The sequence below is a fragment of the Salvia splendens genome, chromosome 5, assembly GCF_004379255.2.
Source record: "Salvia splendens isolate huo1 chromosome 5, SspV2, whole genome shotgun sequence".
NCBI lineage: Eukaryota > Viridiplantae > Streptophyta > Magnoliopsida > Lamiales > Lamiaceae > Salvia > Salvia splendens.
The window spans coordinates 18,372,738-18,387,949 of record NC_056036.1 but is presented as its reverse complement, the minus strand read 5'-3'; the positions used below and the strand labels follow the sequence as shown (position 1 = coordinate 18,387,949).

Below are 15,212 nucleotides of genomic sequence, written 5' to 3'. Positions count from 1 at the left end.
AAAAATAATTCAGGTTAATTTTGAATTTGTTTGAATAAATTATCATTTGAATGTTTAATTTTATTGTATTAATTGATGTATTATTTTTTTTAATATAATATATATATAAATGTAATATATATATTACAACATATTTAATATTAATATATATATATATATATATATATATATATATAATAATCTATCGGTATACCGGTATACCACGGTATACCGGTATACCGTGGATTCGGTATACCGCGGTATAGAAAAATTGGTACCGTTACCGTACCGAAACACTGCGGTACGGTATCATACCGTACCGGAAACTACGGTATACCGAAAAATCGGTATTTTCGGTATTTTTCCGGTACGGTAAGTCCGGTATTACGGTATAATTTCCCACCCCTAATTAAGATCGAATCTTGAAGATAATGAAATTTAACTTTTTAAGTACAATTAGTTTTCACTACAAATATAGCTATTTTATACGTTCAGATACAAATATATATGGAATGTAATGCATGTATAAAATTTTTCGTTTCCCAACTAGTTCGAAACCTAAATGATTTTAACTTTAACTCATATATTAATTAAATGAGAATGAATGTCCTTTTATTGTACAATATTTGAGTAATTCATGAATCAAAGTGCTAATCGGGTACAGACGAATAAGAGATGGAGTTACCAAGAGGTAATACTTCAAATTAAATGTCTTATAAAGATATGATCATCACTAAACGAAAATAACAACTTTTTTGTTTAGAGTACTTCCTCCGTTCTTACGTAGATGATTCCTTTTTTAGGTTTTACTATTATAGCTTAGTCATCTTCTTTTGTGACAAAATTACTTTAATCTCTTTTCATCTCTCTATTTTTTATTATTATTTTTTTTTCTTTTTTACTTAACTCATTTAAAATATATTTTTTTTCAATTTTGTATCAAAAAATGTCACTATGAAGGAAGTAGTATTTTGTTGTTAAATTATAAAGATTCCCAGAATGGAAGCGAAAAGGTACCAAAATGATGGGATGGGCATGGCCCCATCATCAATATTTAGTTTCGGATTTAATAAATACGTACAGCTCAGAATCAGAAAATCTGTACTCCACTTTTCATGATGATTATGATAAGTGAGCAAACTCCAATAATAAGTTGTACTCCCTCCGTCCTGGACTACTCGCACATTTCTTTTTTGGCACGGAAATTAAGGAATAAGTGTATAGAAAAGTCAACAATTGCGGCTGTAGGTGATAATTTTTACTAAAAATGGAAAGAGTGCAAATAACTTGGGACGCCCAGAAAGGAAATAATTGCAAGTAGTCCGGGACGGAGGGAGTATTATGAGACATGCTCTACTTTATCTCTTTTGCTTCTACGATTAATTATGTACTACAACTTCATTCTTTATCCCTATCTCCTTTTTTATCTCCTCACACTCAACATAAGTACTAGGAGTATTTTTTTTTTACAATATGTGACAAGGCAGTTTTAAATTTGCCATATACTCACTCCTATTTCTTTCTTAAGGGATTTGAAATTACATTTACAGTCGCTTATCTTAGCTGGTGATTGCTTATCTAACTATTACAGCACCAAACATATCACATGTTATATACGTTATTAAAAGCACCTATTAACAAACAAGAATCTTCCATATATTGACCAAATATCACATGCTTGCCACGATACATTTTATCATTGAAATGGTGGCCAAAGTTTGGACGTTTAAGTACCAAACATGACATTGAAAAGCACACAATTATGGGCCTTACACCTATCAATCTATCTATATCTATATATTGAAAAACACTAAGCAACAAACTAAGCTCATGAACATCTAAATTATTTACTGACATTGTTATCATATGAAAACACTTCCTCCTCTCAAGCTATTGAGTTGAATCAACTAATTTGATGTGCTACTCATGGCTTTAAGTTATCTGCTTCAGAAAAATGAAGATGTCAACACTAACACTTGTTAGCAAGGAAGAAATCATCGAATATCAAGTATAATTACGGAAGCATATTACCTGGACATTTGAAAAGAATAAGAATTAATACTATCGTAGATGCATCATAACATAGCATATATAAAATCCGAACCATAGATGAAAACCCAAAAAAAAAAGATTAAATATAGTACAATTTTTCATTTGTTATTACATTACATATGATATGGTTACCATTTAAAAATGATAATAATGTGATTAGAAAGTTTCTAGAAGCCAGATATAGTTATCCATCTCATTAAATGTAGTCAGAATTTGTCGTTGATGGAAAAAAATAAATAACTATTAAAATTCGTAATATTATATATGAAGTTCAAAGTTTATAAAAAATAACAAAATTTTCAAAAGTTGCAAGATACTATCCCAAAACTAATGAAAACCTATTGGGTAATAATTTTAAAAAAGAATGGTACAGAGCCAACTTATCATCATCATCATCATCATGTGTCATCGTAAAAGTTATAGAACATGCATAATATACAAAAATCAAATAAAGGCATCATAATTGAATCAGATTTTAATTCAGATTTAGCAGTGAAAATCTGATTTAGAGCTTTGTGGTGGTAACGAGATTGTATACGGCCATGGGCAGTCAGGCAGAGATAGAGAGAGACGCTCAAAAAGAGAGATCAATCTTTCAAAATCATACTTTTCCTATTTCCTTATAATTATATCTAATACAATAATTTAATAATTAGGAATTAGGTTACTTGGATCAGGATTGACGAATAGACTATTAAAATGTGTTTCGCTTTTTTTTTTCTTTCGATAAAATGTTTGCTTCAATAATTTTTACTATAATTATTTATATTTTAAGTTGCTTTTGTATTACTAGCTCATCATACTTTGACTGAAGCTTTTGTGTTATATCCAAAAAAATAGAAGTTAGGAATAGAATTAATTACCCACCATATAATTGTGTATAAGTGATAAAATTGGATTGAGACAAAGTGAGTTTGGAGGGTATGTTGGGCCGGAATAGTATAGCCATTATTGCCCAATTTGAAGCACCTAGTTTTAATATTGGGCCATATCCATTTATTGCCCTACCTACCATCAATTGGAGAGTGAGTATATTTATGTCTCCATTTTTCTTTCTGAATTTGAAACTTATTAGTACTAAAAGTATAAGGGTTGTTAAAATATTGTGAAATTGTGCCCTTGCAAATTATATTGTGAATGGTTGAGCTAAGTATTTTTTTTAGAGCAGTTGGAGCAAGAAGTGAGAGAGCCGTTGTAATCTCACATATATTGGCTCCGTCACTGATGTTTTGCATAGAGAGATAACACACAATACACACACTCAACTTGAGGGTTTTGAGCTGTAGCAGTTTGAGATTAGTTTAGAGCATTCGATTTGTACGTTCTTCAGAGTTTGATTCAATAAACTTCATTAGTCTTCTCCTTTTGCCGAACCACGTAATCGTTCAAGTCTGCTTTACATTCCTTGTTCGTGTGCGTGCAATCGGTGGCTAAATCCTAACAAATATGTTCTCAAGTCCAATAATTTAATTTGACTTTAAAGTGGCAAAAATTTGTCCTCCCTGTTTGGATTCAATAAATGCAGAATTTGTCCCAAAAACTAAGGGGGGCTCTGCTTTGGACAATAATAATAAACACACAACTTCATATCATATCATAGTATTAGCAGTGCTCTCTCTTTCTCTCAAGTTAATATTTGTTGAATTCGTGATGGAGTACGTGGCAGGGCCCCTATGCTTTTGTACAATAATAAATAAACATTAATGCAATGTAAATTTAGGCAGCAACACTAGTTTATTACTAGTATTTATGAAAGTATTAAAATATCAGACAAGTAGTAAAGTAGGCTATAATAATAATAAGGGTAGTGATTTAGAGACATAATGTCTCCATGCCATAATACCCTTATGGCATTTTGACATAGATATATTTTTTATTATGACTACTTTACCCAATATCATGTTAAATGGATACAAATCTAATTAAGGAATATTAAATCAAATTAAATATCTTTATCTAAATGCATATTTATTGATTTGATTAGAGATAAACTACAATCATGCTCGAAACTTTTTATATGTTTACACATCATTTTTTTCATGTTAATTTTATACTATTTTATTTATTTAAAAATCATGAATTTAGATTATAAATTAGTTACTATAGTAGTAATTAACAAAATACATACTAAATTATTATTTAATAATAAAATAATTTGATAGCTTCATCTATTATTATTTTTTCAAATAAATTTTTATATAATCAGTTGATAATTTAATTATGAGTTATTTTCTTTTTTATGTTATACTTTCATAGCCGGTTTTATTATTTTTTTTGTTAAATTTCTTATTCAAATTTGAATTGTATGATTAAATAATAGTAGTAGTTATTATGATGAATCATTTATTTGCGTTATCTTTTGTATTTTTGTATTAATTTTCTTAACTTTTATCACATGTAATATTTGTTTTCGACTCTATAAAATTATGCTTAGAAAGCTAACTTTATAACGTTTCAAAAATAAAAAATTATTGTATTTTTTAATACGAAAATAATTGGATGAATCAACTTTTCTCATTTTAGATTATTTAATATAACGTACATCAACTAATTATATTAAGAATTAAGAAAATGAAGAATCATAAGCTCCATTAATAATATCTTTTTTTAGTTAGTAATTTTAAACTAAAATTTATAAAACTAATTTGTAAAGAAATCCAATATTTTTTATTTGGTAGTAAAATTGTACTACTCTATATTTTAAAATTTTCTTTAAATAAATGCAATAAAAGGGGAATAGATAAAAAAATATTATCCAGTCATATTTTAAAATCGTATATATGATTCACGTGTTTATTAAATGCATGCATAATATATGCATAATCTACATTTATATCCTTAAATAGGTTATAGGTGTAATAAATAAACAAATTAGTATAGGGGTAGTAAAGTAAACACATAAAATAAAATTTTAATTAAAAATACCACATAATATATAATTACCATTTTAACCTCATTATGTCTTAGACATTATGTCTCCAAAACATTATTCTAATAATAATAATAATAATAACGACGACGACGGCTAAATCTATGCAGATATATTATGGAGAACCACATTAAAAAATATAATAAATTAATAACTTTATTTAATGTTTATGTATTTTGACAAAATAACTTAAGGATTTGTTTTCCAAATGTTATACAAGTTGTCAACATAAAGTGAGAGTGCACGCTAGGTAAAAAAAATTGTCTAATTGCTTATGTTTTGGCCTATTGGAATTTTAACTGATTTTGGTTTCAATTTGCTCATTAAGTGTCTCAATTGATCTATAATTGGGTATTCAAACGATCTTTAATAGTCGTATAAATAAACTGCTGATGGTTTCTGTCGATTATGAGTTGAATAATTATGAATTTCAATTGACCATTCAATTAATGATTTCAATTGATTTTTGATATAACTGAATTATTGAAGATTTCAATTGATTTTTTTTATCATGGACTACACTCCGTGTCAAAATTTTATTTTATAAATCATTCATGATTTTAGTTTATTTTAAATATTTCAGTTCAGCTTTAATATCAAATTTATTTTTCATTAAAGAATAAAATATTTTTCTATATATACTTTTAATACTCAAATAATTTTTTCTCAAAAATATTAATATAATTTTATATAAAATAATTGTACTATAATGTTTACATCTATTTTATATATAAGTTATTTAAATATTAATGTTAAACATACATTAAATTTTTCCTTCATAAGTAGAACTTTTATATCCGATATTTATATTTTGATTTTAAAACTGGTTATATACATTAAATCATTAAAAAAATACTGCATATATAAAACAATAAATAAAAGTAAAAAAAAAGAAATAAAGCAAACATAAAAGAAATGACTAGGAGTTATGCAGTGACAGACGCATGATTTTGATGGTGGGGGGTCCAAACCAGTGTTCCTAGGTACTACAGTATTTTTTGTGTCGACGAATTAGAAAATCAATTACGAAAGATAGAGATATGTGTAAGGTGATTGTTGATAGATGCAACGCCAACGTAAAAAAATAACTTTGTCGAAAAATAGAGTTTTATAAAATAAATAAAATAAAATATAAATTATTGAACGAAAGAAAGACTTGAATTGAATTCTAAATCGTAGCAATGTACAAATGTAGAACAAAAAAGTGATACTATAAATAAGAACACATAAAATAGAAAATAGAGAAATCAATGTAAAATTTAAGAAAAAAATTTAGTAATTGCTCTTATAGTGAGAAGCATAAGGGAAAATAAATAAGAAAAATAAGGGAAAATAAAGATGTAGGAAGAATCAATAAAAAAGGGCTAAAAATTTAAATAAGGCGGTTGGGTTTTGCTGGGAATCAATCTCTCACCTGTAACTTGTCATGGCCGAGAAGAAGCCTACTGCGCTACTGAGTTATTTAACAATATGGAGTAGTAGTTAATATAGTATCGGGGTGTTCGGTTTGCAAGATTGTATACTAGGGTTAAATTAGTAGTGTGTTTGGTTCATGAAATTTAGTCCCCCAACTCAATCCTAGATTATATCTTGGTATTATTTTATCTAGGAAACCGAACGCCACCATAATATATACTCATTTGTAAAATGGCCGGGGTTCCATGAGTCCCCCATGACAAATTTAATAAATAAAGTAATCGGATAGTGATTGAGAAAAAAGAATTACAATAATGTGAGTAATCAACAAAATAATTACAATAACGTGAGATTAATGATAATGCGGAACGTGCTAATGATTTATTTAGCAGCAGACACATCTCGTGGCTTTATTCCTAACAGCCTGTTTACTATCTAAGACTAATTTATTTTCTCAAAGAAAGTGCCAATTAATTTATGCTAGAGACAAATTATTAGGTGCGAGTAATTAATTGAAATTATTGAATTGAAGTGAATTTGGAAACTTTGTTGTTGGTTTACATATTTTCCCAAATCTATCATTGCATACACAGGCTGTGAATTGATACAAGTATTCATTATTCAACTGCGTTACGAATTCAATAGACATTCTAAGTTAGGTTTTGGTCTATTTAAGTTATTAATTTATTTCAACCACCTGATGTGTAGATGCTATAGAGTATTAATTGACATCTTTTTTCTTAGAAACTGACCAAACCAATCGAATTCATAAATTACATAAAAATTGAAATTTGATATATTTATTTGTTTTAACTAATAATTTTAATAAATGAAAGGAAACAACATGTCAGCAGTGCTCATAAATAATGTGCAACATATTAATCTTCTACATAATGGAGTATATATTATCCGAATATGATTCGAATAGATCTTGCCCATTTACAAACATTCAAACTAAAAAAATTTATACTATAAAAAGAAATATTTTCACCCTAAAAAAATGTAGTAGATGTTGCTTTTTTACATTTGTTAACCAAATGGTCCAAATTCTAAACCGCGACATTTGCGAATAAAATGGTCCAAAAATGAAGAAATGCAGAAGATGAGAAACAAGGCCCCTAGACAACAAGTAACATACTAGGGAGTATTTAGTATTAAATAACCATTCGTGCATTGTGGTCCATAACTTCAAATTAATCATCTAAATAGAAACTTTATAAATCTTCTTGTAGGAAAAAAAATTGAATCTTAATACAGAAATGCAGCTCAAATTGTGGCCTGAAGATTAGATAATCTGATGTCAATAATTAACCAAAAACACGAAGGATTATTATTAATCAATTTTAGGTCATTTTATAAAATTCAGGTTTGATGTCATTTTCAGATTATTTTAGGTCATCATTTTATTAAAATGACCTAAACATAAACTAACAATGACATAAAAATACCATCCGCATGATTTCGTTCTGCATTTTTATATTAAGATCTAATTTTGCACAGATAACAATCCTCTTAGAGTGTGTTTGAATTGGAATTTTATTTTTCTTGGTTTTCTATCCCGCTGCAGTTAACTTCTTTCAATCTTATTAATATGCGATATGGTTTTCGACAACAGTAAAAAATTGTTTACAAAAATAGTGGTAATGTTTATATTTCTTGAACGGTATGTGCAAAAAAGAGGAAGACAGGGATGCATAAATTAGTAGCCCATATATTTGGATGATCCATATTGTATACAAACGAAAATAAAGAATTGGTAAAGAATTTGGATTGATATAACAATATCCTTAAATCTACACTTACCGATTATGGTGTAAATAAATCGGTTTCTAAACTGAATGCTGTAACCATCTTTTCTTCTTCTTTACTCCCAACACCATGCAATGCAACCCACCTTTAATTTGGCTCCTTCCCTTCCCACATTAAAATGAAAAATTGAAAAATCATAAAAAAGAAGACTCGCTAATATTACATCCTCTCCGAATATCTGTACAAATTGTTGCAAACTTCACAGATTTTCAAACTCCATTTCCGCGCCTAAATTCGAATGGGCAATCCGAAATTCTGGAAAGTCTTTATTTCTCCTCTGAGGCCTGCACTTACTATCACCATACCCCAAGCCGACCTGTTCTGCTGAAGCCCGTTCAACAACTCCACGCTTACACGGTTCTTAGTAGCTGACACGAGTTTCTCCTCGGGCCACGTCACTGTGATTCTATCGAATAGGTAGCTGTTTGCTCCACTTGAAAGAGATTCATTGAGTGGGCTGTTGCTGCACCCTGATGGTAAGGGCGACCCTTCACTGCCATTCGTTTCTCCAACTGGTGTAGTCGGATGATACTCATTTAAATCCTCAAAGTGATCATTCGTGCCATTCGCCACTCTGCCACAGTTATCTTGAAGGTTCCACGGGTCGGACAAGAGCCCAGGCCAAGGGATTGCTGCAGATACATCTTGACAGTGGAAAAGCTCATATGCTCGAGTCACCTTAACACCTTTACTTCTGTTAGGTCGGGATTCACCCTCGTGTCTCCAAACGTAAACATATGAATCTTCACTGGCAGAGACCACGTATTTTCCATTAGAAGTAAGGGATGCAGAAATTTGGCTGTTTGCATTATGGAACCCTGTCAAAGTGTCACCATAATAAATGGCTATAAGAGAGACCCAAACACAATTGCCTCGGGAAGAAAATAGAGACGTAACATAAAACACCAAACAAGAGTGACACCTCGAGGCCACTAGGTTAGCTCTTAGGTTCAATTCAGAGTAATACATTAAAAATACAAGGCCTCCACAAAATCAACATATAATCAGTGTCCAGCTAGATTATATGCCCTTCGTATCCTTATGTTCAGATATCCAACAAATGTGACATAAACCATATTCTAAATTTATTTGCAGAAAATTGGTGGAGAACTTCTGTAACTCACTGTGACATAAAAATGAGTTCTTATAGCGCCAACATAATGTAATTCCCCACCAAATTCTCTGGCCTATTCTGACAGAAGTCTGAGGTTCTACGTGATTTTACTCATTTCAATATTGCATTCCCTAGATATTACAGGGGAGCAAGAAGCTGTATTTCCTTCATTTCTCGAAACAGAAAATGACAGTACACGAGTTAGACAAGTAAGCCAGAGGAGCCGACTAAATTGTGTCATCAATATTTAGATTGTAATAATATCACTACCAACAAGTGTAACCTGTATAACTGTGTAATTAAGATTCATAGGTCTTATATTGTATTGAGAAGAGAAACAATAGTGCAAACTTCCCAGGAATGATAAACGTAAAACTCCACCCACACAATTGCCCTTCGTTCGTTATTTTCACCTAGGAGAGACCAACTCTAATGCAGGGTTCAAACTATAAGAGTTGTGTCAAAAAATTGCTATCCCCAGCTTAACTTAAAAATCAAATGTGTTTCACAACACATAAAATAACGAAATATACCTTTGAACTTGTGAACTAGATCGACACCATCTATGACTCGAACTCTGGAATCAGCCGATGTGACAATGACCTCTGATGTGCTTCCAGGTGCAAACTGTGCAAAAAGAAAACTATCAGCATTCAGAGATTCAGAAGAAAATCTAATTATCTGAAATGTAGGACCACGTCAAAGAAAACACGAAAAAGATCTGCTACCGTAAAGTAGATATGAGCTGAGATTCAACAACCAGACTATGTACGAGTATGTAGGCCGCATTAACTGGTGTTTTGAAGTAGTTTACCTGGAAACCAGTTATTTTTTTGTGATGAGACTTCTTCTTTTTATTCTGTAGATTGATCTGGCTTTTCTGCAGCAATCTATTTTCTAGAAAAGGAAGTGTAGCATGTATAAATAATTAAACATTATTACCAGCAGAAGCTTAATTTTCTAAAGAATTTTTCTTACCTGATGTGTTGTATAACCGACAGCTACCTTTGTATGAACCAACAAGTGCCCCCTATCAAAGTTTCACAAACATAAATGAGAACACTGTTCTGTTTCAGGGGGCTTCCCCTGAATATAAATTGAAAAAGTAAGCCTGTTTTGTGACTCACCTGTCCATCAGGTGTGTAACAAGCTGCAGTAACCATTTCATGCAAATCATTCCAATCAACAACTTTGCGATCAGGAATGCTCCAGATTCGCACCTTAGCATCTAAGGATCCACTGATGAAATATCTATCATCAACTGGATTAAACTGGATGCATGTTACTGTGTCATGGAAAAATGAGAAAACATGTCGATAGATGAACCATAGTTTATGTTCTTATGTATATATAGATGTACCAACTACCAACAGAAACTTCTATAATATCAATACGAAAGACTGAAACAATGATGCAGGACACTAAATCTCAACAAGCAGCAATCAAGATGCTAAACAGGCAAACAAGTGATTAATTTTACAATCAATGGACAGGAAACTGAATCCTTAAACCACTCCCTAAATGCCTTGCCAGATCATCGTTAAAATAAAAGTCCAAACTCAACCACAATTCTACATTATAAAGTGAATTTACCGTGCACGCATTTACACCCTAACTTCAGACCAGAGAGATAGACATCTATACACCCCCCCCAAGTGATCAACATGATTTCTTGCATTTACTTATTAGCCTATGAAACCATCATTTCCCAGTGAGATTATGCCAATCACAGAATAATAACGCAACTGGGCAACAACCTTACATCATATTTACATATCTATGATTCTATGTTAATTTTTTTTTAAAAGAATTCATTTCATTTGCCCAAGTTCTTAGAAACAACTACTTTAAAGTAAATCCTCAGCATTATGTGTATATCAGCCTTTTAAATGATCATGCAATTCTGGATTGATAAATAATAGGATTCAATTCATGGATTCCTTCTTGAAATACTTTTTTATTTTATAAAATGATTTTCTTCCAAAGCATATTCTTTATTTAACATACATTTAACTTTGACCAGACATAAACTCATCCCAAGTCCCAACTGCCATCTTCTGGCAATATTTCCAGCCTAATGCAATATACCATGCACAACATGAATATATTAGTTCTATGACTACCAGCACAGCACCTGTCTGAATTACCTAAATTGGCATCTGAAATGGCAAATACACGACATTTTCCCCCCCGCCAACATACCCAAATATTACTCACTTTTCTAAATGCTAGACAAAGAATTCCATGAGCAAAGTAACAATGTTCGAGCAATTTACCATAGTCACTGTGTGAGAAGATCTTTAAACAAGATTTGCTAGATAAATCCCATAGCCGCACCGTTTTATCCATTGAAGATGAAAGCAGTTGCTGGAGATGACAAAGAAGAGTATGACTTTACCAAGCTAGATTCAAATTAATGAAAATAACAAACTTCATAAAACTAACATTACAAAAATATTGTTCCTTGAAAAAGATGGTCAACCAATGTAAAAGGGTTTCTTGTCTCTTAATAAATGAGCAAGCATACCCCCCCCCCCCATCACTACTCTAATAACATAAGAAATAGTCAAAATATCTTTAACAAAAAATTTCCATTTCATTTAGATCATATGCAAGAGCAGTCCGATTTAACACTTTCTACAAACCGCATCACAGGTGCAACCAAGGTACATATCGTCAAATCAAAATACACCAAGTCTACATCATCAGACAAATCAAAGTAAGCAAGTCTAAATTAACTACTTATTCTATTGTTTTTTTATTTTTTATTTTATTCAGGTAGAGGCTATAAGGGGATTAGGTATCACATCATGGGTCACTTCAATTGCAGAGATTTAGTAACTTTCTCAAAGTAGTTCAACTATTGCTATTAGAACTAGGTAAATGTGCAGGACGCAAGGCGGCGGAATGAGATAATTTAAAACCAGACATACATGATTAATAATATTTCTATGGCCTAGTATAAAACATTCTTCTCCTTGCTAAACCCCCAAGCAATATATTTCCTTCCCTTCGTTATTGGACTTTTCATTAGAAAGAAGCAGAGAGTGCATTATCTCTCCCTCTCTGATAATAGTAATACACTATTCAATTCTTATGGTGGCTAGTACTTGATAATACCACCACTGACAATATATGATGACCATTGGTTATAATTTAATAGTGTGAAATCCAGTGGTGTTCATGTGATAGTAAAATGCAAAGAAGATACATTTCTCAGAGTTCTAGGCTTGTGGAAGACCACATGAAATAAAATAAATATAGAAAAAATGCAGGAATGCTAACTGACCTGAGATTTGGACCATGATAGGTCCAGTACATCATCTAAATGTCCTTGAAATGAACATATAGGTTTCTCCAAGAGGGAAAACACTGTCTCAGGCACCACAATCTGCTCAAGACTCATGGATTTCCTACTTACAGACGACCTCCCTCTTCTCTTCTTCTCGTAATGACCTTCTAAATTCGGTGAGACAGATGACTCTGGAGATCCATTGGCTAGAAGCAGAAGATTGAAATTCCCATCTTCCGATCTGTCAAAGAGGAAATCTCCTTTCCTTTCTGCTTCCACAACTTGCCACACATGAATCACACAGTCCTCGCCAGCACTAGCCAGATATTTCCCATCCAAGCTAAACTTAATAGCCCATATTGAACCACTATGAGCCTGTATCTCCTGGCTCTTGTACATAGCCGTGAGCTCTTTGACAGACTTCCCATACTGCCTAACTCGAACTTTTTCTGGCCCATGAAAGGATACATCCTGGCTGTCATCCGTGGCGGAGCTTGATCTCCTCCCACCCTTCTCAGAAGACGTATCCCTCTCATCACTACTACGTCGATCCTTATGTCCAGTAACAGAACTCGCCACACTCTTTATGCTTTTCAGCCAACTCGCCCTCTTCTTCGACTTAGATGCAGTGCCGAAGTTCCCATCAGAATGTAGATCCGACCCTTCCTTGTTCCCATCCTCAACATTCTGTCTCCTCATCAGTTCTTGTACAATTGGCGAAGTCCCAACACACATTTCGGATGAGAACTCCTCCATGGTCAACTGGCGCCCTGTTCCTAATTCCTTGATCTTCTTCCAAGTCCCATCCTCCTTCACCTCCTTCACCACAAACTCCTTCCCATTGTCAAGATTTTTAATCATACACAAGGCATTCGCCTCATCAACCCCATTACTCTCCAAACCCCCATTCAACTCCCCACTCTTCGGAATGGCCAACGAAATACCAGAGCTCCCATTACAGTTACAATCGGCTCTAATTTTCACTTTGGGGGGTTTATTCGGAGAAACCGTACTGCTCACCGACGACCGATTACTACTCGCCGATCTCTCCATACGACAATGCGTCTCAATACTCCCCTCACTATCATTAATTACACGTAAAACACACTCACCTGTCACCGAATTGCTGGAACAAACTTCCCCCTCGCTCGAATTACACTCCCCGGCCGACTTCGATCTCACCATTGCAGACGACCTAGCATCCCGATCGGCACCACCACCAACGATTTTGATATCATCGTGAACACGAGGGTTAGACGCCTCGAGAATGGGGTTCAATCGATCGGAGGAGAAGGAATGCGAGGGGCGGTGGCGGAGGTCTCGATTGAGCCCCATCTGGCTGAGGAGGCGGATGCGGCGCTCCTCGACGGAGGCCGGCTGGGAGATCCAGAGGTCGTAGTTCCGGGAGAGGCCCCTGGGGAAGTTAAGGAGCGCGCCATTGGAGGAATTGGGGTCGGGATCGTAGTCGTCGTCGGATGCGGAAGGGGAGCAGGAGCAGGAAGTGTTGGAGGAAGAGAGCAAGCGGTCGAGCGAGTCGTGGAAGCGCTCCTCGTCTTCTTCCTCTTCTTCCCCGGCTTTGCTCATCGATTCCGGTTCACATTGCCCGATCCGTCATCGACCGGGGCCGGTCCACGCCGAGCGAATCACAAATCCCCCTCTCTAGTAGACACGTCGGCGTGTGGAAAGAGAGATTGTGATTGGGGAGTGGATGATTGCGTGGGGAAACGGAGAGATCGGACAATATTGGAAGAAGAGGGGTTTAGGCGCGTTGGGGAACTCAGATCCGATGATGGATGAGAGAGAGAGAGTGTAGAGAGGGAGAGGGAGAGAAACGGTGTCGTGTAGTGATGTAAGAGCATCTCCAATGGTCGGCGTCACCACCGGAGCGCCGATTTTTCGCCCACGCCGGTTTGACGCCGAACCATTGGAACCGGCGTGGGCGAAATCGGCGTCAAAATCGGCGTCGCCATGCCGATTCCCGCGCTGACGCCGGTTCCCACGCCGATCCTCACGGGCGCCATTGTGGCTCCCGGATCGGCGCCAAACCGGCGTCGGATTTAAATATTTTTTTTTTTTTTCGCAAAACACAATATATACGCGCGTTGAACCTCATTTTCATTCGCACCACTTGTTTTAACGAGTACTCTCTCTCTACCTTACTTTCTGTACAAGATCAATAACGAGCAATGGAGAACAACTACGAAGGTACTCCAGTTAATCCCGGGGGATGGTCTCAGACTCCCCCGGCTCCCGGTGTAGGGTCTCAGACGCCCCCGACTCCCGGGGCAGGGTCCCATACTTCCCCGGCTCCTGGGGGAGGTGGTTGGCCTCCAATGAGCGGGTACTACAACGTGTACCCGTGGCAGCAGATGATTCCGGGGTGGGCACCCGGCATGCAGCCCCCTATGCAGATGATGCCGGGGTGGGCACCCGGCATGCAGCCACCGGCGCAGCAGATGATGCCACCGGCGCAACATATGATTCCACAGTCGCAGGCGACGCACGGGGGGGACAACGCCTATCGGCCGACTTTTGATTTTTCCACCGGTTCTTCGCACACATCGACCCCAACGGATGCACAGTATTCGGAGACCTTCTCCTTAGCGGACTTGGGTTTTGAT

General features: G+C 34.7%; 1 protein-coding gene across 1 annotated transcript; it reads right to left on the bottom strand.

Moving 5' to 3' along the window:
• Positions 1 to 8,122: 8,122 nt before the first annotated feature.
• On the bottom strand, positions 8,123 to 14,398 carry LOC121804944 (WD repeat-containing protein 44-like). The gene is made up of 7 exons (XM_042204671.1): positions 12,589 to 14,398; positions 11,576 to 11,666; positions 10,427 to 10,584; positions 10,278 to 10,329; positions 10,114 to 10,196; positions 9,833 to 9,926; positions 8,123 to 9,003 (listed from the first exon to the last, which is right to left on the bottom strand). Exons 1-7 carry the CDS (start codon positions 14,173 to 14,175, stop codon positions 8,414 to 8,416), a joined length of 2,655 nt encoding a protein of 884 aa, XP_042060605.1. The 5' UTR covers positions 14,176 to 14,398; the 3' UTR covers positions 8,123 to 8,413.
• Between the last annotated feature and the right edge of the window lie 814 nt (positions 14,399 to 15,212).